The sequence below is a fragment of the Ornithorhynchus anatinus genome, chromosome 3 (genome assembly GCF_004115215.2).
Source record: "Ornithorhynchus anatinus isolate Pmale09 chromosome 3, mOrnAna1.pri.v4, whole genome shotgun sequence".
NCBI classification, from domain to species: domain Eukaryota; kingdom Metazoa; phylum Chordata; class Mammalia; order Monotremata; family Ornithorhynchidae; genus Ornithorhynchus; species Ornithorhynchus anatinus.
Window position 1 is genome coordinate 21418177 of NC_041730.1, and position 21424 is coordinate 21439600.

Here is a 21424-nt window from a genome sequence, read left to right on the forward strand (position 1 = left end):
TGTACCCCTTAAGAACTTGCTATCCACCACACCCCATCCCACGCTCTCCCATTCGTCTCTCAGTAATTTATTTTAACGGTTGTCTCCCCTTCTAGACTGTGAGCTCCTTGTGGGCAGGGAACACGTCTACCAACTCTACTGTAGAGTTCTTCCTAGCACAGTGCTCGGCAAATAGTAAAGCGCTCCATAAATACCATTGATTGACTGAGTTAGAAGGCCTTTAATGTCCCATAGAAGGTGAGCAATAACTCAAATTCAGTACTAAAATCTGGTCCTCAGTCTCCAAACCACCAAAATATGAAGACGTTGGGGGTGAGGGGTAAAAGGGCATGAAATCACAGAACGCTGGCTCCGCCGCTTGTCAGCTGTGTGACTTTGGGCAAATCACTTTACTTCTCTGTGCCTCAGTTACCTCAGCTGTAAAATGGAGATTAAGACTGTGAGCCCCACGTGGGACAACCTGATCAATGTGGATCCTCCCAGTGTTCAGAACAGTGCTTTGCCCATAGCAAACACTTAAACGCCATCATCATCATCATCATTATTATTATTATTATTATTATTAAATGAGGATTTCAAGAAGAGGTACGAGCTTAGGTTAGGGATCTGAGTGTCAGCGGACTGTGTCCAACCCAATTTGCTTGTATCCACCCCAGAACACAGAATAATGCCTGACACATAGTAAGCGCTTGACGAATACTACAATTATCATCATCATTTTACAGGATAAGAGAAGCCTCAGCAGGGAGAAGAATCTCCAGAGGGAGAGCCCCGAGGTTTGTGTTTATGTTGAAAATCAGCAGTCCTTCCCCGGAGAAACCCCGGGGTCCTCGCTTGCAGAATCCAACAGGGTAATACGCTACTGACTAGAGCACGGTCCCAGCCCTCCAACCCCCGTCCCCATATATCATTTCGTAATACCCAGATCACAGATAACCCCTGCCACAGCCCCCCAAATGCTCCGACATCAATCCTTTCAATCTGAAGCTAGTTTCCACGGCCGGCACTTGAGTCTTTGGCCAGATCTCGGCCCACAGCTCAAGCCCCAATAGCAGACATTAGGTCTGCGGACCTTAGTCGGGGAGAAAGAGCATCTCTCGGTTCTCCTACAGGACTCCAAACCCAAGGCCCCGTCTGCAACACGCAATTCCTCCGTCGATCAGTCCATCGTATTTACTGAGCACTTTCTGCGTGCAGAACAGTGTGTATTCTCTGATCCCTGCTCCGGCCCCTCAAATCTCTAGCTCCCATTCTCACCTCCTCCCAGGGTACCAAGGACACCAGACTTTCCCCCAAGACCCCCGGGGAGGGAGAGCGGGGAAAAAGGGGAAAGAAAAAGAGAACTGGCAAATGGGTCAGAATCAGATATTCAGATTCCGAGTTCTAAATTCTTTCTCTTCCCAAAACGAGCAGGCTGCCCCTCAGAGGGTCAGGGCACATTCCCCTCGCTCTCACTTCCTCCAGGGCTACCAAGGACACCAGAGGGAAAGCCTGGGGAGGGAAGGCGGGAAATAGGAGAACTGGTAAATGGGTCGGAATCACCTGAGTAGATCTTTCACGTTCCCAACTTCTAAATTTTCTCTTCCTTAAAATGAGCAGGCTGCCCCTCAGAGGGCCGGGGCACACTCCCCTCGCTCTCACCTCCTCCAGGGCTACCAAGGACACCAGGCTTTCCCCCACAGCCCCGGGAGTGGGACGAAGGAGAAGAACGGGTCGGAATCACCCGAGTAGATCTTTCAGATCTCCCAGTTCTAAATCCCTTCTCTCCCTTAAAACGAGCAGGTTGCCCCTCAGAGGGTCGGGGCACACTGCCCTCGCTCTCACCTCCTCCAGGGCCACCAAGGACACCAGGCTTTCCCCCACAGCCCCGGGAATGGGAGCGGGGAGGAGGAGGAGGAGGACTGGCAGATGGGTCGGAATCACCCGAGCAGATCATTCAGATCCCCCAGTTCTAAATCCCTTCTCTTCCTTAAAACGAGCAGGCTGCCCCTCAGAGGGCCAGGGCACCTTCTCTGGGCAGACGCAGCAGGAGTCCCGGGCCGCCGTCGCAGAGGACGGAGGGAAACGTGACATCTGAGCTGACGCGAGGACGACGTGAGGCCTTGTGCCTCTCCTGCCTCCCCCACGCAGTGACCTTGCAAGTCCACGGGCACCATCCGGCCGTTCAATAGGACTTACAGGGCGTTGCGCGGGGCACTGGACCAAGCGCTTGGAACGGGGCGGGAGGATGGGGAGGATGGGGAGGATGTGCGGGTCGAGGGGGGACGCGAAGGATGCCGGGAGATGAGCAAGGCCTCCAGACGATGCCTGGGCCGCACCAGGTGAGCAAAGCAGGTCCGGCGGGGGCCGTCCTCTCCAAATCCCCGAACCCGGCCCTCCCTCTCCTCGAGCTGGACAGCTCTTCCTCATCCCCTCCCCGGCTGGCCAGCTCTGCGCTGACCGCAGGGGACCGGAGGCCTCCCCAGCCACACTGACAGCGGCAGCATCGAAAGCCTTGACCGACCTTGGCCCGGAGGCCCTCCAGAACGCCCCCCTCGGCGGGCCCGTTGCCCTCCTCCACTGTTAGGGCTCCTTTCACCCCCACCCTCCAAAAAAAAAACCAGGTCTGAGCTCCATTGGGCAAAAAAACAAACCCCAGGTCTGAGCTCCATTTGGCAAAAAAAAAAAAAAACAGGGTTGAGCTCTATTTGGCCAAAAAAACCCAAATTTGAGCTCCATTTGGCAAAATAAAAACAGGTTTGAGCTCCATTTAGCCAAAAAAACCCAGGTCTGAGCTCTCTTTGGCCAAAAAAAAACCAAGTTTGAGCTCCATTTGGCAAAAAAAAAAAACAGGTTTGAGCTCTATTTGGCCAAAAAGAACCAAGTTTGAGCTCCATTTGGCAAAATAAAAACAGGTTTGAGCTCCACTTGGCCAAAAAACCTCCAAGTTTGAGCTCCATTTGGGCCAAAAAAAAACCCCCCAAAAAAGGTTTGAGCTCTATTTGGCCAAAAATAACCATGTTTGAGCTCCATTTGGGAAAATAAAACCAGGTTTGAGCTCCATTTGGCCGAAAAAAAACCAAGTTTGAGCTCCATTTGGCAAAATAAAACCAGGTCTGAGCTCCATTTCTCCAAAAAAAACCAGGTCTGAGCTCCATTTCTCCAAAAATAACCCATTTCTCCTTCTCTGGCCCCTGGGAGCCCCCATCCTCCTTGAGGCCGTGGCCTGTCCTCACGCCCCCATTTTTGCCCAGGACTCCCCTCCTGCCCCCCAGTTGCCTCCCCCCTCCCTCAGAGACGATCCCCCACCTCGGCCATCCTTCTCCCCCCAGTCCTAAGTCCATCCTCCGCCCCCCCCCCCCCCGCCCCCCAAACGGCTTGGGATCACTTCCTTCTCGCGGTTCGGTTCGGTTCGGGGCCTCTCACCTGGTCGTCAAGGAAACGGGGATGGGGGGAGGGGCGCCCCCGGCCGCGAGGCGACGCTGCTCTCCCCGCCGCGCGCCAGTTCCGCATCGGAGCGGGGGGCGCGTACCATTCCCGCCGCCGGGGGGGGAAACGGCGGCACGGGACGTACCATCACCGGCGGGGGGAAGGGGGAATGCACCAAGCCGCCACCGTGGGGGTAGGGGGGAGGGAGCGGGCCATACCACCCGCGGGGGACGCACTCACCTGCCGCTTCCCCGGCGGGGCCGTCGGGACTCTCCGTCGGCCGGGTCCTTAGGACGTACCATCTCGCCGGGCGGGGGACGCCGAGGTCGACCTCGGGATTTTTTCTTTTTTTTACCTTATCGGTATCCTTTGAATTAAGTACCTCTACATCGTACGTCTCAGGGTGTGTGAAGTGCAGAGGCTGATTCTCAGGCTCAGCCCGCAGGGGTGGTTTATTTCTCTTTTTTGAGCCTTCTCTATCCCCCCTCCCCCTCCATTTGGAACGTGCCCAGGTGCGGCCGGCGATAGCGGCAGATGGACGGGAGAAGGCATTATTCCTCTTTCTGCGGGGGGGGGGGGGACGGGGGACGGGGCGTACCACTACTAAAATAGAGGGGTGTCTTGCGTGTCTACACAGTTTGGAGTTGGGGGTCGTTTAACGGGGGTGACAAAATGAGGGTGGGCCACCTTCTCGTCCCCTCTTCCAAGCCCTCCTGAGAGCTCACCTCCTCCAGGAGGCCTTCCCAGACTGAGCCCTCCCTTTCCCTCTGCTCCTCCTCCCCTCCCCACAGCCCTTGTGCATATTTGTATATATTATTTATTACTCTATTTATTTGGTTATGATGTGTAGCTAGCTATGAGTCTGTTTCTCAAGATGGCATTGATGCCTGACTACTTGATTTGCAGTCTGTCTCCCCCTTTTAAATAATAATGGTTTCTGTTAAGCGCTTCCTATGTGCCAACCACTGTTCTAAGCGCTGGGGGAGATACAGGGGAATCAGGTTGTCCCGTATGGGGCTCACATTTTTAATCCCCATTTTACAGATGAGGTAACTGAGGCACAGAGGAGTTAAGGGACTCGCCCAAAGTCACACAGCTGACAAATGGCAGAGCCGGGAGTAGAATTTATGACCTCTGACTCCCAAGCCCGGGCTCTTTCCACCGAGCCTCGCTGCTTCTTTTAGACTGTGAGCCCGTTGTTGGGCAGGGATGGTCTCTGTTGCCAAACTGTACATTCTTAGCGCTTAGGACAGTGCTCTGCACCCAGAAAGCGCTCGATAAATACGATCGAATGAGTGAGTGAATGAATGAATGAAGAGTGGTCAGACTTCCCTTCCACCCCCCACCCCACCTCCACCATTAGTGGAAATTTAGTTCACTCCGCCAGCCGAGATGCCCACCTGGCGACCCCGGAGCCCGTGGGTCTGTCAAGACCGACCCTCTCTGTTGAGACCTTGGGACCCGAGTGGGGCGATGACCCATTAAAGCACGCTGAGAAGCAACGTGGCTTAGTGGAAAGGGGAGCCCGGCCTTGGGAGTCAGAAGGTCAATGGGTTCGAATCCCGCCTCCGCCACCTGTCATCTGTGTGACTTTGGGCCGGTCACTTCACTTCTCTGTGCCTCAGTTCCCTCGTCTGGAAAATGGGGATGATGACCGTGCCCCACGTGGGACAACCCGTTAAACTTGTATCTACCCCAGCGCTTAGAACGGCGCTCGGCCCACAGTAAGCGCTTAACAAATACCATCGTTAGTATTATTATTAGGGTTTTTAAAGTGTCAGTGCGCTTTCTCGGACAAGAGAGACAGGGTTAGAGGGTGGACTTAAAAGTGGAGCTTCCAAGAGATAATAATAATAATAATAATAATGATGATGATGATGGCATTTGTTAAGCGCTTCCTATGTGCCGAGTACTGTTGTAAGCGCTCGGCACTCTTCTAAGCTCTGGGCACTATTCTAAGCACTGGGCACTGTTCTAAGCGCTGGGCACTGTTTTATGCGCCGGATGCAGAAAGCAGACTGGCCTCAGACCGAGATGAAGTGGTTCGGGGCACCGTCGCCTCCTTTCCCTCCCCTGACCCCATTTCGAGCCCCCAGTGGGTTCGAAGCGATGAACTGCCGCTCCTGGCAGGCTTAGAGATGGTGGCACTTGCATTGACTTTCCAAGCACTCAGTACAGTGCTCTGCACATAGTAAGCGCTCAATAAATCCGATCGAATGAACGAATGAATACTGTATCGTACTTTCCCAAGCACTCAGTACAGCGTTCCGCACAAAAGCTCAGTAAATTCCGTCGATTGATTGACGATGCCAGCAGTGTACAAGGGCAACCACCCACGCCCTCCCTCCCAGCTGGCTGGGTGCCAGGCTTGTTCTTGGGCCGGATCCCTGAATTTCAGCCCCTGCAGGATTCTACTGCCCAGGCAATTTAGATTTGTCTTCCTCCTGTATCTCTGGAGAAACTTCTCCTCCATCTCCCTCCTTTATCCCCAACTCCAAAGGGAGACGGCCAGTCATCTTTTCTTCCACGCCATAGAAGAAATGAGAGTTATTCGTCTCAAGGTTATATTCGGTTTTGGCTTCCTGTCCTGGAGGCGTCAGGACGCTTAGCGTTCCCGCTATGACACTAGGGCCTTGGCCAGGGTGGTTGTCACTGAATCAGCCGGTGCCAAAGCAGACGTTCTTGAAGTGCAGGGTTGGTGCAGGGAGCTGCAGGCTCGGTGGGGAGGGCAGGAAGGGGAAGTGGGAGGGCTCAGCCCGCTAGCTGACCACAGCTAGGCCAGACCCCGAGAAACCAAGCCCCGTGCAGAATGATTGCGCTAGGGCCGATCGGGAACCTCAACAGAGCTGCTGCTATTTCAATTCCCCATTAGGACGTTTCCCTCACAGGACGATCCGCCCTCCCCTTTGCGGACCGCAGTCCTAATCTAGAACATTCCCTCGCCCCCGGTCAGCGGCCCCCCGCTAGTCCCACGCCCCAGGGAGCAGGAGGTAGTGGGCGGGAGGAGGAGGAAGGGGCGAACGGCACCATCGGCTGTTCAGTCGTGCACGTCCCAGATCTCAGACAGCAGGGGAGGCAGCTTCTTGTCCTGCAGGCGGAGGGCGAACACCTGCTCCGAGTGGACGCTGCTCAGGGTCCGCAAGCTGACCAGCTTCATCAGCATCCGGGGGAACATCAGCGGGTCCTGAGGGAAGGGTTCAACCTTGAGCCGTGTCCCCAGGGGGTGCGTGGGTGCCAGGGGAAAAGGGGAAGTGATGGGTAGAGCTATCGCCCACTTGGCCGGGGAAGGACCGGTATAGAGGACGGGTCGGGGCCGGGGTGGCCGAGAGGATGAGCCACCCCGAGGAGACACTCACCTGGGGGTGGTGGATAGAGACGTAAGCATGAAGGGCTTCCACATATGTGTGCTGCAACTGTTCTACCTGGGGCTGGTCCTGGACATTGGGACGATCTGAAATCATAATAATAACCGTGGTATTTGTTGAGCGCTCGCTGCCTGCCGGGCACTCTTCTAAGCATCGGGGTAGGTACCAACTAATCAGATTGGACACAGTTCCTGTCCCAAGCAGGGCTCACGGTCTTAATCTCCATTTTACAGATGAGGGAACGGAGGCACAGAGAAGTAAAGTGACCTGCCCCTGGCAAGTGGCGGAGCCGGGATTAGAACCCAGGTGCTTCTGACTCCAAGGCCTGGGCTTTCTCCACTCAGTCACGCTGCTTCTCTAAAAGAAACATCAGAGTTGAGGGGTCCCAAGCCCATCCAGTAAGTATGGACAGCCCACTGAACTAGCCTTATCTTGAAACAGACCTACAGGAAAAATCTCCACCCTTTACAGTTACTCCCCTCTAAGCCGCACCTCTTTCCTGATGCCCTGTTGGATTACATAAACCCTCCTGACCTTCTCCAGCTTCTCATTCAGACAGCCCGCCCCCCCCCCCCCACACCCTCCTAACTCTTCTTCTTCATCTGGCCTCGAGCACCTGCAGAAAAGATGCTGATGGCAATGAGCAGAGCAAACTCAGCATCATTGAGGTGTAGTTCATTCATGCTCCGGGAGAACTCGAAGATTGGGTTAATGAACTCCACTTGCAGGCCTGGAAAAGAAGGGGACAGAACAAGGGGTGGGGGGTGAGCCAGATCCCCCCACCCCTCCTAAATGATGCTCAGGCTACCTCATCGAGGAGAAACCAAGAATTCCCTGGGCTCTGGCAGTAGTCTCTATTATGCTAGCCGATGATTTTCCCGGTCTTTCTCCCCTTTGCGGCTTTTGGAGATGCCTCAGGGATCCAACCCCTTCAGTGGGTCTTTCTGCAGTGACGTGAGCCTGAGGTGGATCACGGGGTCAACTGGAATCATAAGCATCTGGAGACCTCTCCCCCCGGAACCCCGGCCTAGGCGCGGCCCCTCCCCTCCCATTTCGCAACCAAGCTGGCTTTTAGGAATCATCTGTCAATTTCTCTCACTCGCTATTTGTTGATATATCACTTCCTGTACCTTTGCCCTTAGGTTCGTCAGCTCCATATGTCAGTGGCAACAGGGCTGGTTAGCCTGGAGCCATTCGCTGGCAGGGGAGTCCTAGTTCTGCCTTGGAAACAGTAGGCCTCAACCTGGGGCCACGAGCCACTTTTTGGAAGTTCAAAATACACCCTGAACTATGCCCATTGAGTTAGATCTTCAACTTGAAAGGAGATCTGCCTGAAGGCAGGCAACTGGGAAGAATGGGCAGGTAGGCCCCTATCTGAGCTGGAATAGTCACCATCAAGTAGAACTTACTTACTGAGCTCCTACACGCTCAAGGAGCCGTTCTGGGTCCTATAAGAACTAAGTTAAACAAGCCCAGCCCCTGTAAAAAGAGATCTCACTGGGTGCTCCCGGGGCCCCGGGAGGAGAATTAAAGGGAAGGAAGAGAAGAGCAGTCTCGATTCACCCGATTTCAGCTTTGCGAACACTTCCATTGCTCACGAGCTACACTGCCTAATGACAGTGACCTCAGGAAGTTGGTCAGTATCCCTGTCCCCATTTTACAGATAAGAAACTGAGGTAATAATAATAATGTTGGTATTTGTTAAGCGCTTACTATGTGCAGAGCACTGTTCTAAGCGCTGGGGTAGACACAGGGGAATCAGGTTGTCCCACGTGGGGCTCACGGTCTTAATCCCCATTTTACAGATAAGGTAACTGAGGCGCAGAGAAGTTAGGTGACTTGCCCACAGTCACACAGCTGACAAGTGGAGGTCCAAGCAGTCACCTAGAGAGACTGATCTGGGGAGCAAAATTCCCCAGTAACCAGTTGAGCCTCAGTCTCCCTAGTCCCATCCTCGATTGGCCAGTGAGATCTCAACCTTCCCTCCTCCAGAAGCCTGGAACGGCAATCATCCTCCAGCTCGTTCTATCTATCGGGCTCTCCCACAGATCCCATGCTTTGCTGGTGGTTGGGGGAATCACCGAAGCAAAAGATGGCCTGTTTCTTCCATAAGCGGAAGCAGCCCCCTGTTTACAGGATGCTAACTGGGTTTTGGAGGAGGGCCAGTTGGAAGACAGCATCGGAGAAAAGGGGGAGACGAATTCTGAACCCTAAAAGGCTGTGAAGGGGAACAGTCTCGGGAAAAGCAAAAGCCAGAATGGTAAACAGAAAGGCCCGGGGAGGTCAGGAGTCTCTCTGAGTGCAGCCGTGGGCCCCAGAGTCTCGGAGTGTGAGCCCAGTTGAGTCTCTCGGGGACCGACCTGGAGGAAGAAAGTCTAGGTCCTGGTTCGAGCCTGGAACCAAACGCCTGGGAGGGCCCCAGGACCCCAGCCCAACTCCGCTTTGATCTCTTGTCCCCAGACAAGAAATGGGGCCTTCTCTACCTTTGGAACCCCTAGATGGATTACGCCCTTCCTCCCGGAACTCTGTCGAGCCTGGTTGCACTTCAGGGGTTGTCTCATTCATTCTTTCACTCGTCTAGACTGAGCACTTACGGTGTGCAGAGCACTGTACCGAGTGCTCTCCTATCCTCTAGCTGGTCGTGGGCAGGGACCGTGTCTATCAACGCCGTGATATTGTACTCTGCTTGGTTTTACAGTGCTCTGAACACAGTAAGCCCTCAATAAATACAACTGCTTGAGCGTCCCCTCCGGTACCCGACCTGCTGAACCCAGGGACCTGACCTGCTTTGGCAAAGTCATCCCGGTTGTAACTGAAATCCTTGAGAAAGGTGATGCTCTCGCTGCCGGGATTGTACCTCCGAGATGTCTCCAGGAGCATCACCTGCCACGACAGCCCCCGACGTCCGGCTCGTCCTCGCCTCCCCCGACCTCCCGGGGCCCCCCCGCCTCTGCCTCCGGAGCCCCCGAAGGGAAATCCATCCCACCCCGAATCGGCTCTAACCTTCGGTCGGGACCCCTCCCCCGGGAATCCCCATCCCAGGCGGCGCCCTGGCCCCTCTCCACCTCTCCGCTTATCCCGCACCTCGATGGCCGAGGTCTTGAGCAGCGCAATCTGGTCCTCCCGACTGAGCTGCAGGAAGCCAGGCAGCTGTTTAGCAAAGTCCACAATCTCCTGCACGGAGACGATCGCCAGTTCCGTGAAGTGGGCAAAACGCTGCTGCCTCGCCTCCCGGCTCTGGGGGTCTGGGGCCATGGGCCAGGGCTGCTCGCAAGTCCGGGGAGAGGAAAGAGTCGCCTTGAAACGGGCCAGCGAGCTGGCCGTGGTTCCCCAACCGGTCCGGCACCGAGCCCCGGGCCCCCGTGGCCCGCCCTCTCCCCGCCTGGGTACCGTGACGCGGAGCTGGTCGGAGAAGGAGCGCCGGTTACACAGCTGCTGAGCGGCCACCAGCTTCTCAATCATTCCCAGCTGCTCGGGGCTGAGCTGAGGCAGGGCCGGGCCGGGCAAGGAGGCCTGTGGGGGCGGCGGCGCCGCCTGGGCCTGCTCCTCCTCTTGCCGCTTCAGTTTCTTCAGGCGGATCTGCTCCTCAGACAGCACGCCTGGGAGCACGGCCGGGGGTGAGGCTTGGAGAGGTGGGGTCGGGAGAAGAAGCCAGGCTCGGGGCGGGGGGCGAGTTGGGGAAGGGGAAGTGGCGGGAAGTTTGATGAGGAGGTTTGGGACGGAGGCTCAGGACGAAGACGAGCAGGAGCTCTATCGGAACTCAGGAACGGACGCCGGGCTCCCGCTAACCTCCCACCAAGCGCTAGACCTCCTCCCCAAGCAGCGGGCGTCCCTCCGGCCTCCTCCCCCAGGCCCGACCCCACCCTCTGCCCGCCTCCCTTCCAGGCGGCCCCCTCCGTGTCGGACCCGGCCCTCTCCCTTCCTGCCTTCCTCCCGCCCCCGTCACCCCTCGACCCAGGGGCCTGGCTCCCCGTGGGCCCGGGCACTCACACTGCTCTCTCATGCCCGCCTGGCGACACTTGCGCAGACGACACTCCTGGCATTTGCGGCGCATGTAGGTGTCCATGGGGCAGTGCCCGCCGCTGTGGCACGTGTAGCGGGCACCTTTGATGACACTGCGGCGGAAGAAGCCCTTGCAGCCCTCGCAGCTCAGCACGTTGTAGTGGAAGCCGGAAGCCTTGTCCCCACACACGCTGCACAGCTCGTTGCCCAGCATCTTGGGGGCCGGGCCCTTCTTGCGCTTGGGCGGCCGCAGCTCTGCGGGGCACGAGGTGGGCGTGAGCGCAGAGGAGGGGAGGGGGCGCTGGGCCGCCCTCCGCCCTGGAGCCGGAGGGCCGCCCCACTCCCTCCCTCAGGGGGCCAGCACTTCCCGCTCCCCCTCGTCCCCAGCTCCCCGTTGGCCTCCGCTCACTGCTCACTCCCCCCTTGGGAACCCGGCACTTCCCTACGGAGGAAGCCCCGGACTTCTCTCTCCGTTCATTCGTTCATTCATCGAATGGTATTTATTGAGAGCCTACTTTCTGCAAATCACTGTACTGTGCACTTGGGAGAGTACGGTACAACGACAGACACATTCCTGTCCGCCCAGATAGCCTCCCACTCCCAAGAGCCCTCACCTGGGAGCTCCGGAGGAGCTTCCGAGACCTGGAACAGGGAGACGGATTCCTCCCCCTCCGGCCCCGCGGCCGAGCCGCCCGGGTCAGGGAGGGAAGAGCCGGGGCCCTCCCCGAGGGTTTCGCGAGCCAGGCAGCGGGCGTCCTGGGCCTCAGCCTTCCACGGCCATTTGGGCCCCAGCAGCCAGTCCCCAGCGCAGCCTGAGGGTGGAGAGAAGAGGACCGGGACTGGGGCCCGGGGACCGGCCGAGCCAGCTCAGCCCCACCGCCCACAGAGATGCCTACCGGTACGGTTCCCAACTCCGGCTTTAGGGAGCAAAGGTCAGGAATGTGGGAATCCTGACCCGCCAGCACAGCTCAGACCCCAGCTCGGTGCCTCGCTCCACACACACGCACCCCCATTCCGAGGCGAGATCAGCTTTTGACCTTTTTCCCAGGGATTGGCATGACCTCATTTTAGAAGTCTTCCTCTTGAACTCTATCTGATCTGCTTGTGAACTACCTCAGTGCTTAGAACGGCCCTTGGTAGACAGTAAACACTTAACAAATACCACAGTTCTTCTTCTCATTACCGGTATTATTACTGAATCTTGGGAATTGGCTCCGGGTAAGCATCGGCCTGTTAACTTTCGATTCAATTCAGTTGAGCGCTTACTATGTGCAGAGCACTGTACTAAGCGCTTGGAATGAACAAGTTAACGCTTCCCCCTCCCCGCGGGGACTCCTAGAGCTGGGTGGGGAGATCAAGGCAGATGCCAGGGATGCGGGAAGACCCGGGGCGAGAGGAGAACCACATCCCCAGAACCCTACTCTCCACCTGTTTCTAGGTGGAGGAGGCGGAGAGGAGGAGGAGGAGGAGGAGGAGAAGGGCTCGGGCAGGAGACCAGAGGCTGGTTTCAGCATGAGGGTTGGGCAGGGCTCATTTCTGGAAAGAGGGAAAGGATCAGGGGAAGGAGATCAAGGGGCAGGGCCCGAGCCGCTCAGAGGTCACTCACCGGCAGTGGCGTCGGGAGTGGAGGCCGCCAGCCAGGCCGACATCTCCTGGGGCCCCGGTCATTCCCGAGATGGTCGCCCTGCCGGGAGGACACGTTAGGCTCCCCGGAGAATCCGTCCCGCCCCGTCCCAGGCTAGGCAGGGTCCCCATCTCTTTCAGAAGCTGCCCTCTCCGAGGTCCCTGCTTTCCTCCGTCCTGCCCTCCGGTCCGGCAGCTACTCTGCAGACTTTTGGGGGCTTGGAAAGAGATAGAGATGAACTGCCGTTGGGGGCTGGGGGACCCCCCCCCCCCCGCCCCCGACACACACACACACACACACACACACAGAACAGAGCAGCAGCAGGCCACTCCAGCACCTCTCAGGAGGGAGCTGCCTCCCAACCCCCACCTGTCCTAACTTGCCCCAGCCCCAAACGGGACTCTGAACTTTTTCTCAGTGCCAGAAGCCGACAGCTTTCCCTCTTCCCACGACAGGCCTCCCGCTCCTCATCCACAAGCTGGACGGAGATCTTGCCCCCTCGGGTCGCCTGTCTAGAACCGGGTGCCTGCACACCCCCGGACTCCCCTCTACCGACAGTCCTCTTCACTCCACCCTCTCTCCTGTGCCCCCCTCCCCCCCGGTGCCCACCCGCCCCCCCCTCCAAGGCCCACCACACTCAGACAACCCGAGGACACCGTGCAGCGGGGTCCTCCGGCCCCCAGGCCGACACCCACCCGATCGGAAGGCCGGTGTCCTCGCTGGCAAGTCTCTGGAGGCCCTCGCCGAGAGTGGGGGTCCGGCCGGCAGGGCCCCTGGTCCCCAAGAGGAAGCCCCTGATGGCAGAGCTGGGAAGGACAGTGGGGACGGAGCTGGAGCTGACCAGGGAAGTGAATGCCGGGGGTGGGGACTTGGACAACGCCCCCCTGCTCCCACCGGGGACCTCCGCTCAGCCTGCCCAGGGCTTCGGCCTCCGCCGGCCCCCGCCTCCCCCCAGCCCACCCCCGGGGCGGTGTCTCCCCGGGATGGCTCCTCCTCGGGGACCCGGCTCCCCAGTGGCGCCACCTCCCCTTCTCCCCCCCCTTCCTCTTCCCTCCCACCGAGACGGTTCCTCTTCCCCCACGGCCCGAGTGGCTCCCCACCTCCTCCCACCCCAGAGCAGCCCCCCGCCCCACTCTCCTCACCACAGAAGCTTCTGAGGGCCCTCCTCGGGCTCTGCCCGCCTCTCCTCACTGCCCCTTTCGAAGCTGGCTCTGCCCTCTCCTCCCCCGGAGACGCCACTCCACAGGCACCTCGCTGAGCAAAGGTCTTTATGCAGGCCAGGGATTGCAACACGCAGCCACCCTCTTTCCCAGCCTCTTTCTCGCTCCCTGCTCTTTCGGGCCCGGGCGGCTCCCCGGCCTCCTAGCCCTACCTCCACCGGTCCTCCCCGGAGCCCTCCGCCGAAGCTACGATCTGAATGGTCTCCGCCACACTCCTCACCCCCGAGAGTCGCTCAGTCTAGGACTCCGCCGCTACCGTCGGGGCGCAGGGGTTGCGCTGAGAAAAAGCTCACACCCAAGGGCCCGAAGGACGAAGGCCCAGTCTCCCCCCGCTCTCCTTTGACCGAGCCCTCCCTCCTCCGCGCCCCCCTCATTGTCCAGACTGAGAGACCGGGGGTCAGGAAGAAGCAGGTGAATGAGGTTAGGCAAGACACTTGGCTTCTCCGTGCCTCAGTTTCCTCACCCGCGTGACTCGGTGGAAAGATCACGGGCTTGGGAGTCAGAGGTCATGGGTTCTAATCCCAGCTCCGCCACTTGGGCAAGTCACTTCACTTCTCAGGGCCTCAATTACCTCATCTGTAAAATGGGGATTAAGACTGTGAGCCCCAAGTGGGACAACCTGATTACCTTGTATCCCCCCCAGCGCTCAGAACAGTGCTCGGCGCAAAGTAAGCGCTTAACAAATGCCGTCATCATCATTATTATTATTGTTATTTGGAAAGTGAGGATGAAGACCGTGAGGCCCTCGTGGGACAATCTGATTACCTTGTCTCTACCCCGGCGCTGAGAACAGTGCTTGGCACATAGTAAGCGCTTAACAAATGCCATTATTAACTTCTAGATTGCAAGGGATTATCTCTCTTTATTGATGAATTGTACTTTCCAAACACTTGAACACTGTACACGGGAAGCGCTCAATAAATACGAATGAATGAATGGAAGGAGGTTTGGGATGTCGGAACCTGAGGCAGGGGCTCTCGAAGGAACTCTCAGAGTAGTGGATGGGGGTGCAGCGAGAAGGGGAGGGTCTCTGCAGCAGCGTCTGGGACCGGGGGTCCTACGGGAGAGCAGGAGGGAGAGAGAAGTGGTCGAATTGCTGCCTCATCCTGTGCCCACTCCCTGGGAAGTCCCGGAGAAGATGAGCGGGGAGCAGACCTGTGGATAGACACAGAGGCTCCAGCTAGGCCGACTCCCTTCTCCCTGAATTTCTAAATGTTCCCGGGCAGGTGGCAAGCTCCTCCGAGGACGGGGATTGTGTCTACCGGCTGCGTGCTACTCCCCCGAGCCCTCTGACCTGTGTTCTGCACCAAGTCAGAGGCGCAATCGATTCCATCGAATGAATGATTGGCTGACCCTCAGATTGACGACATAGGCTGCCTCTTATCCGAGAGGTCAAGTCCCAGCCCGCCAAGCCCTTTGCAGGGGCCGAATCTGCCCAGGATCCCGCGGGTCTGCGGCCCCTTCCGACCGGGATGAGTCTAACGGGGAGAAACCGGAGCAGAAACACTGAACCGTCTGCCCAGAGACTTCCCTCTCCGCGGGATCGCCCTTCCCGAGCTGGGCAGCGGTCTCCCGGACCCCCTGCCCTCAAGGACCTGGTTTCCACTCTCCAGCTCCCCACGCCGGGGGCTTGTCGGCCTCTCGGGGAGCTCAGCTCCTCTCTCCGCAACTTCAGAACCCCAACCCCACTTTCAGTCCCCGTGTGGCAAGGACCCCCCCCCCCCCAGCTCACCTCTCCGAGTAGCTCAGAGTCTCCCGCCCGCTGCCTATCGGGCCCGGTGGAGCGGGGAGCGAGGGACCGGAGCGGGGAACGAGGAGGGAGGGGAGCCAGGGCTGGAAGCGGAGGGACTCGGCGGCCGGCCGGACGCCTCGGTCCGGCTGTGGGAGGAGAGGAGCCGGGAGCCAAGGTTACTGTCGGTCGTTCACCCCTACGCTCCCCTCTCGCCCCCCCACCCTCCTCGTCGCCGGCTCTGCTTGGCCTTCTTCCCGTTTTGGCCGTGAACTCAAGTTCCCATGGGTCCCACTGAAAACGGGAGGGGACGGGAAGGCAGGAACGGTAGCGGGGGAGAAGGCAGAGGAGGGAGGACGTGATGGGGCGACTGGGGGAGGAGAGGGCCAGAGAAGGAACAGGATGGGAAGGGGAGAAATGGAAACAGAGGACCTGAGGAGGAGGAAAGGACGAGAGAAGAACCGAGGAGGGGAGAAAGAGAGATGGGGGAGGGATGAAGGAGCCAGGAGGAACAATGCAGGAAGAGAAGGAGAAATAGGAGAGAGGAAGGGCGTTGATGTTGCAAAATCTGCTGGGAGATGAGTTTTCGCATTTGATAATGCGGACGGTCCCTTCAGTCCCCTCACCCTGAGTCCCCCCAGCTCTCCGTCTCACCCCCAACCTCCCTCAAGACAGTCACGAGATCCACACACTCCGCTTCCGAGGCTCCTTCTGGTCTCGGGCCCCCCTGACTCACCCACACAACTTCCCTCGTCTCACTCTCACTCTCTTTCCCCTTCTAGTATCTTCTCAAGCCCGTGAGTAAAAGGAAACCTCTCCGAGCTCCACGGGACAGCAACCGCTGGGCCCCAGACCCCGGGGCGGCCTCTCTTTTTTTTAATGGTGCTTGTTAACCTCTCCCTCTGTGCCGGGCACTGTACTAAGCGCTGGGGAGATCCAGGCTAATCAGGTCGGGCAGAGTCCGGGTCCCTCGCGGGGCTCACGGTCTTAATCAGTTGAGGGATCCGAGACTCACAGAAACGAGGCGCCTTGACCCAGGTCACGCAGCAGACGCGTGGGGGAGCCGGGTTTGGAACCCGGGTCCTCGGCCTCCCAGGCCTGCGCTCTACCCACTAGGCTACGCTGCTTCTCCCTCTTGGCCCCTGTGCTCCTAGAGCCGTCCTTCCGTGGCTCCGAGCGTTCTTCCCGACAGCTCGGCTCTGGCTCCCTCATCCATGATCACCCCCTGCCCTAAGCCATTCATTCACCCATTCAATCGTATTTATTGAGCGCTTACTATGCGCAGAGCACTGTACTAAGCGCTTGGACTGTACAAATCGGCAACAGATAGAGACAGTCCCCGCCCACTGACGGGCTTACGGTCTGATCGGGGGAGACACATTGCTTTCATCCCTCATCTCCCTCCAGACCGAAAGCTCCTTGCGGGCAGGGAACCCCTCTACCGACTCGGTTGTAATGTACTCTCCTAAGTGCTCAGTAGAGTGCTCTGCACACAGTAGGCGCTCAGAAAATACCACTGATTGAGGAACAGTATGGTCTAACGGAAAGAGCACTGGCCTGGGAGTCAAAGGACCTGGGTTCTAATCCTGACTCTGCCACTTACCGGCCCTGTGAACTTAGGCAAGTCACTTCTCTGGGCCTCAGTTCCCTCATCTGCAAAATGGGGATTCAGTACCCGATCTCCCTCCTACTTGGACTGTGAGCCCCATGTGCGGTCTGACTGTCTTGTAACTATCCCAGTTGATTAGTACAGTTCTTGGTGCGAAGTAAGCACCTAACAAATACCACAGAAATTATTGTTATTACTGATTAATCTAGTGTCAGGACAGCACAGTGGCCCAGCTTGTGGTGGGGAAGCCCCTACGCGTGGCTCAGTGGCGAGACCCCGGGCTTGGGAGTCGGAGGTCATGGGTTCGAATCCCGGCTCTGCCACTTGGCAGCTGTGTGACTGTGGGCGAGTCACTTCACTTCTCTGTGCCTCAGTTATCTCATCTGTCAAATGGGGATTAACTGTGAGCCTCACGTGGGACAACCTGATTACCCTGTATCTACCCCAGCGCTTAGAACGGTGCTCTGCACATAGTAAACGCTTAACAAATACCAACGTTATTATTATTATTATTATTACCCCCAACAGCCGGCCGTGTTCTGACACAGGAGTCCTGTGGGCCCCCGTTTTTTTTTCTTCAGTGGCATCCGTTACGGGCTTACTACACTGTTCAAAGCGTTGGGGTAGATAGAAGTGAACTAGGTTTGGACACGGTCCCCGTCCCTCACGGGGCTCACGGTCTAATTCTCCCAACCTCTTCTCTCCTCCCCCCCGAGCAAACTCCCCTTCCGCACAGCGTCCCCCGGCCCCGGCCCCAGCACGTCCCTCCTCGAGCTCCGACACCTCCCACGTGGCCCCTGCCGCCCCCGCCAAGCCCGGGATTGCGAACTCCCCGCATTCCGAGCCCGGCCCGGTTGCACCAGGGGAGGAGGACGGGCTCTCCCTCCCCAGAACAAGGGCACCGGCAGCCCAGGGGCGCCAGGGGAGGAGGAAGAGTTACCAGAGCTGGCCAGGCTTTAGGAGAGGGAGAACCCCGGAGGGCCGGGAAGGCTCTCGGGCCGAGCGGGAGAGCAGCCGGGAGGCCCGAGCCGCGACTCCTCTCCCGCACGCCGCGGCCGGGCCGGGCGACGAGGTGGGCAGCAGCTGGGACCGCAGGTCCCGGCTCGCCCACTCCACCTCTCGGGGTCAGGCCCCGCCAGCTCCCGGGTTGGGGAACCAATCACGATCAGCCCCAGACCGGCTCGCTCCCCAAGACGGCGTCCCCCGGCCCACGAAGAAGAGATTCCTTTGTCCTACTGAGACCGGACTGTTCGTCGCTGATGATGGTGGTTTCTGTCGAGCGCTCACTCTGGGCCAAGCTCTTTATTAAGCACTGGGGAAGGTACAAGATCTTCGGGTTGGACGCGGTCCCTAACTCACGGCCTCAATAGGAGGGAGAGCAGGTATCGGATCCCCATTTTTCAAGTGAGGAAACTATCGCCCGGGCGACTTGGCCGAGGTCAAACGGCCGGCGAGCGGCCGAGGAGGGATTAGAACCCAGATCCTCTGATTCCCAGGCCCGTACGCTATCCACCAGGCCACGCTGCTTCTCGTCTCTCGTCACCGACGCTACCTCTCTGACACCGAGGAACGCAAGAGCCCTCTTTCCATGAGAAGGGGGAAACTGAGGCGGCGAGCAAGAGGGAGCCAAAAAGGAGCACGGGCCTAAGCTCGGTCTCTAGGGTCCATGGCTTTGAGTCCTATCCTTGATTCAGGAGATGGGAGAGGACGAGAGGGAAATGGGAAGCCAGTTTACGCCAGTCTCCCCTCTGCCAACGGTGTCTTCTTCGGCTAGCGGGAGGCGTGGAAACCATTTCGGAATCTGTCACTGATTTTCTGTGTGGGCTTGGGCCCGTCACTAATACTCTCTGTGCTTCGATTTTCTATCTGGAAAAGTAGGACAATTGTTCCGTTGCTATCCTCTCTCCGCCTGACGGGGTCTACTGGGTGTCCAGCACCGTGCTAAGCTCTGGGTTACGTCAGTCAGATCAGACAGTCTCTGCACCATATCGGGTTCACAGTCTTTATCCCCATTTTACAGCTGAGGAAACTGAGAAACAGAGAGGTTAAGCGACTTGCCCAAGGTCACGCAGCAGGTCAGGGGCAGAGCTGGGATTAGAACCCAAGTCTCCTGATTCCCATTCCCAGACTCTGTCCGTGCACAACTGAGACAATCCACGGGAAGGACTTGGAGCTCCTTGGGAAGAGATCGCTAGTCGCACGTAAGGGAATTCTGCGATCTAGCCTCCGGCTCCAACTTGCAACCTCGAACCCGCCCTCCCCTCCTGGGGAAATGCTGTGTGACCTCGGGTAAGTCACTTGACCGTTCTGAGAAAAAGAGATAACTACATAGGAGTCCAAGAAAAGGAGAAGACAAAGGAAGAGCTTGCAATCTAGTAGAGGACAGACTGGCGGAGAGCGCAAACAAATATTGGAATCGCCTTACTATAACGGAATAGTAAACACGGAATCGCTAGGACAGCCAACGATACGTCCAGGGTCGGCAGGGTGAGAACTGTTAAACTTTATCACTCAGTCGGTCAGTGGTATTTATTGAGCGCTTACCCTGTGCACAGCACTGTACTAGGCGTTTGGGAAAGTACAGTGGAGAAAGTAAAAAGTAATAAGAAAATAGAGTTGGGTCAGAAGCGGGGAGGTACAGAGAAACACAGTGACCTAGTAGAAAGACCAGGGCCCGGGAGTCAGAAGACTTGGTTTCTAATCCCGGCTCTGCCAATTGCTCGTTGGGTGACCTTGGGGAAGTCACTTAACTTCTCTGTTCCTCCTCATCTATAAAATAAGGATTAAATTCTCCGATTTAGATTGCGAGCCTCATGTGTCGGACTGTGCCCGACCCGATGAACTTGTAGCGCTGGGCTAGCGAAGAGCGAAGGAAGCGGCGTGGCCTAATGGATAGATTACGGGCCTGGGAGTCAGAAGGACTCGGGTTCTAATCCCAGCTCTGCCACGTATCTGCTACGTGACCTTGGATAAGTCCCGTGCCTCCGTTACCTCCTCTTTAAAACGGGAATTAAGACTGGGAGCCCCACGAGGGATATGGATGTGTCCAAACTGAATGATGGTATCTGTGAAGCGCTTACTTTGTGCCAAACACCGTTCTAAGCACTGGGGTAGTTACAAGGTTATCAGGATGTGGTGAGAAGCAATGTGGTTTAATGGAAAGAGCCCGGGCTTGGGCGTCAGAGGTTGTGGGTTCTAATCTGCCACTTGTTTGCTGTGTGACCTTGGGTAAGTCATTTCTCTGCACCTCAGTTACCTCATCTGGAAAAGGGGGATTAAGACTGTGGGCCCCACGTGGGACGACCTGATCACCTTGTATCTACCCCAGCGTTTAATACAGTGCTTGGCACAGAGTAAGCATTTAAAAAACACCACCATCATCATCAGGTTGTCCCAGATGGGGTTCACAATCTTAATCCCCATTTGACAGATGAGGTAACTGAGGCACCGTGAAGTGAAGTGACTTGCCCAAAGTCACACAGCCGACAAGTGGTGGAGCCGGGATTCGAACCCACGACCTCTGACGCCCCAAGCCCGGGCTCTTTCCATTAAGCCTCGCTGCTTTGCCACTTCTTGTCGGGGAGGCCTGTTCCTCACAGGTTTTCAGTGAACCCATCTCCTGACTGCTACTGAATGGAAATAGACCCTTTTGGATCAATTTCTCTTTTTAATTTTCAACACTGAGCCTCCCTCTGGCTTCCGAACCCGTGCTCTTCCCACTAGGCCGCGTTGCTTCTCCTCTACCCCGGTGCTTCGTACCCAGCGCTTAGAACAGTGCTCGGCACAGAGGAAGCGCTTAATAAATACCGCCGTTAGAATAGTAATAATAATGATGGTATCTCCCGATTCTCCCCACTCCAGTCTATTCTTCGTTGCGCTGCCCGGATCATTTTCCAGCAGAAACGCTCCGGGCACGTCACTCTCCTCCTCAAAAACCTCCAGTGGTTGCCTATCAACCTTGGCACGAAACAAAAGCTTCTCACTCTAGGCTACAAGGCCCCCTTGCCCCCTCCTACCTCTCCTCCCTTCTCTCTTTCTACTGCCCACCCCTCCCGCTCCGCTCCTCGATTATCGTTTTCATCCCAATAATGTTGGCATTTGTTAAGCGCTTACTATGTGCGGAGCACTGTTCTAAGCATTGGAGGAGATACAGGATCATCAGGTTGTCCCACGTGAGGCTCCCAGTCTTCATCCCCATGTTGCAGATGAGGTCACTGGGGTGGAGAGAAGTGACTGGCCCCCTGGCCCCCAGCTGACAAGTGGCCGAGTTGGGATTCGAACCCACGACCTCGGCCTGCCCAGCCCGGCCTCTTCCCCCCCCCCACCCCGAGCGCTTAAGGCCCGGAGGGAGGGAGGGAGCGTCGACCACACGGTGCGGCCTTGGCAGGCGGCGGGGTTTGAAAAAAGGCGCGAAGGGGCCACTGCGCCTGCGCCTAGAGGGCGAGGCCGCCCCTCCCCCCGCACCCC

General features: G+C 57.6%; 2 protein-coding genes across 30 annotated transcripts in view; both read right to left on the bottom strand.

Annotated features, from left to right (window-relative positions):
* The window catches only part of MADD (MAP kinase activating death domain), a 53475-nt gene extending 49962 nt beyond the window's left edge, over positions 1 to 3513 (bottom strand). For all 25 annotated transcript variants that reach the window (XM_029059520.2, XM_029059516.2, XM_029059513.2 and 22 more), the window contains exon 1: positions 3406 to 3513. The gene's annotated coding sequence lies outside the window, so the exon portion shown is untranslated. The remainder of the gene's footprint in view (positions 1 to 3405) is intronic.
* Positions 3514 to 5686: 2173 nt separating this feature from the next.
* On the bottom strand, positions 5687 to 21098 carry NR1H3 (nuclear receptor subfamily 1 group H member 3). Of its 5 annotated transcripts, none has more exons than XM_029061251.2 (11): positions 21071 to 21098; positions 13095 to 13205; positions 12382 to 12459; positions 11390 to 11614; positions 10764 to 11030; positions 10164 to 10372; positions 9858 to 10037; positions 9557 to 9656; positions 7390 to 7503; positions 6765 to 6859; positions 5687 to 6592 (listed from the first exon to the last, which is right to left on the bottom strand). In XM_029061251.2, exons 3-11 carry the CDS (start codon positions 12422 to 12424, stop codon positions 6446 to 6448), a joined length of 1380 nt encoding a protein of 459 aa, XP_028917084.1. In that variant the 5' UTR covers positions 12425 to 12459; positions 13095 to 13205; positions 21071 to 21098; the 3' UTR covers positions 5687 to 6445. The 5 variants fall into 5 exon arrangements, with proteins under 5 accessions (XP_028917084.1, XP_028917083.1, XP_028917082.1 ...); XM_029061250.2 differs by lacking the exon at positions 21071 to 21098 and adding an exon at positions 15352 to 15485; XM_029061249.2 differs by lacking the exon at positions 21071 to 21098 and adding an exon at positions 13542 to 13649.
* Positions 21099 to 21424: the final 326 nt, after the last annotated feature.

Bases quoted from the DNA above. Each gene is read 5' to 3' on its own strand.
- NR1H3 (XM_029061251.2), bottom strand. From the start codon at position 12,424: ATGTCGGCCTGGCTGGCGGCCTCCACTCCCGACGCCACTGCCG. The intron at 11,031-11,389 runs GTGAGGGCTCTT...CGTGCCCCGCAG, and splicing joins AGCTCCTCCGGAGCTCCCAG to AGCTGCGGCCGCCCAAGCGC. The intron at 6,860-7,389 runs GTGCTCGAGGCC...TTATGATTTCAG, and splicing joins CATCAGCATCTTTTCTGCAG to ATCGTCCCAATGTCCAGGAC.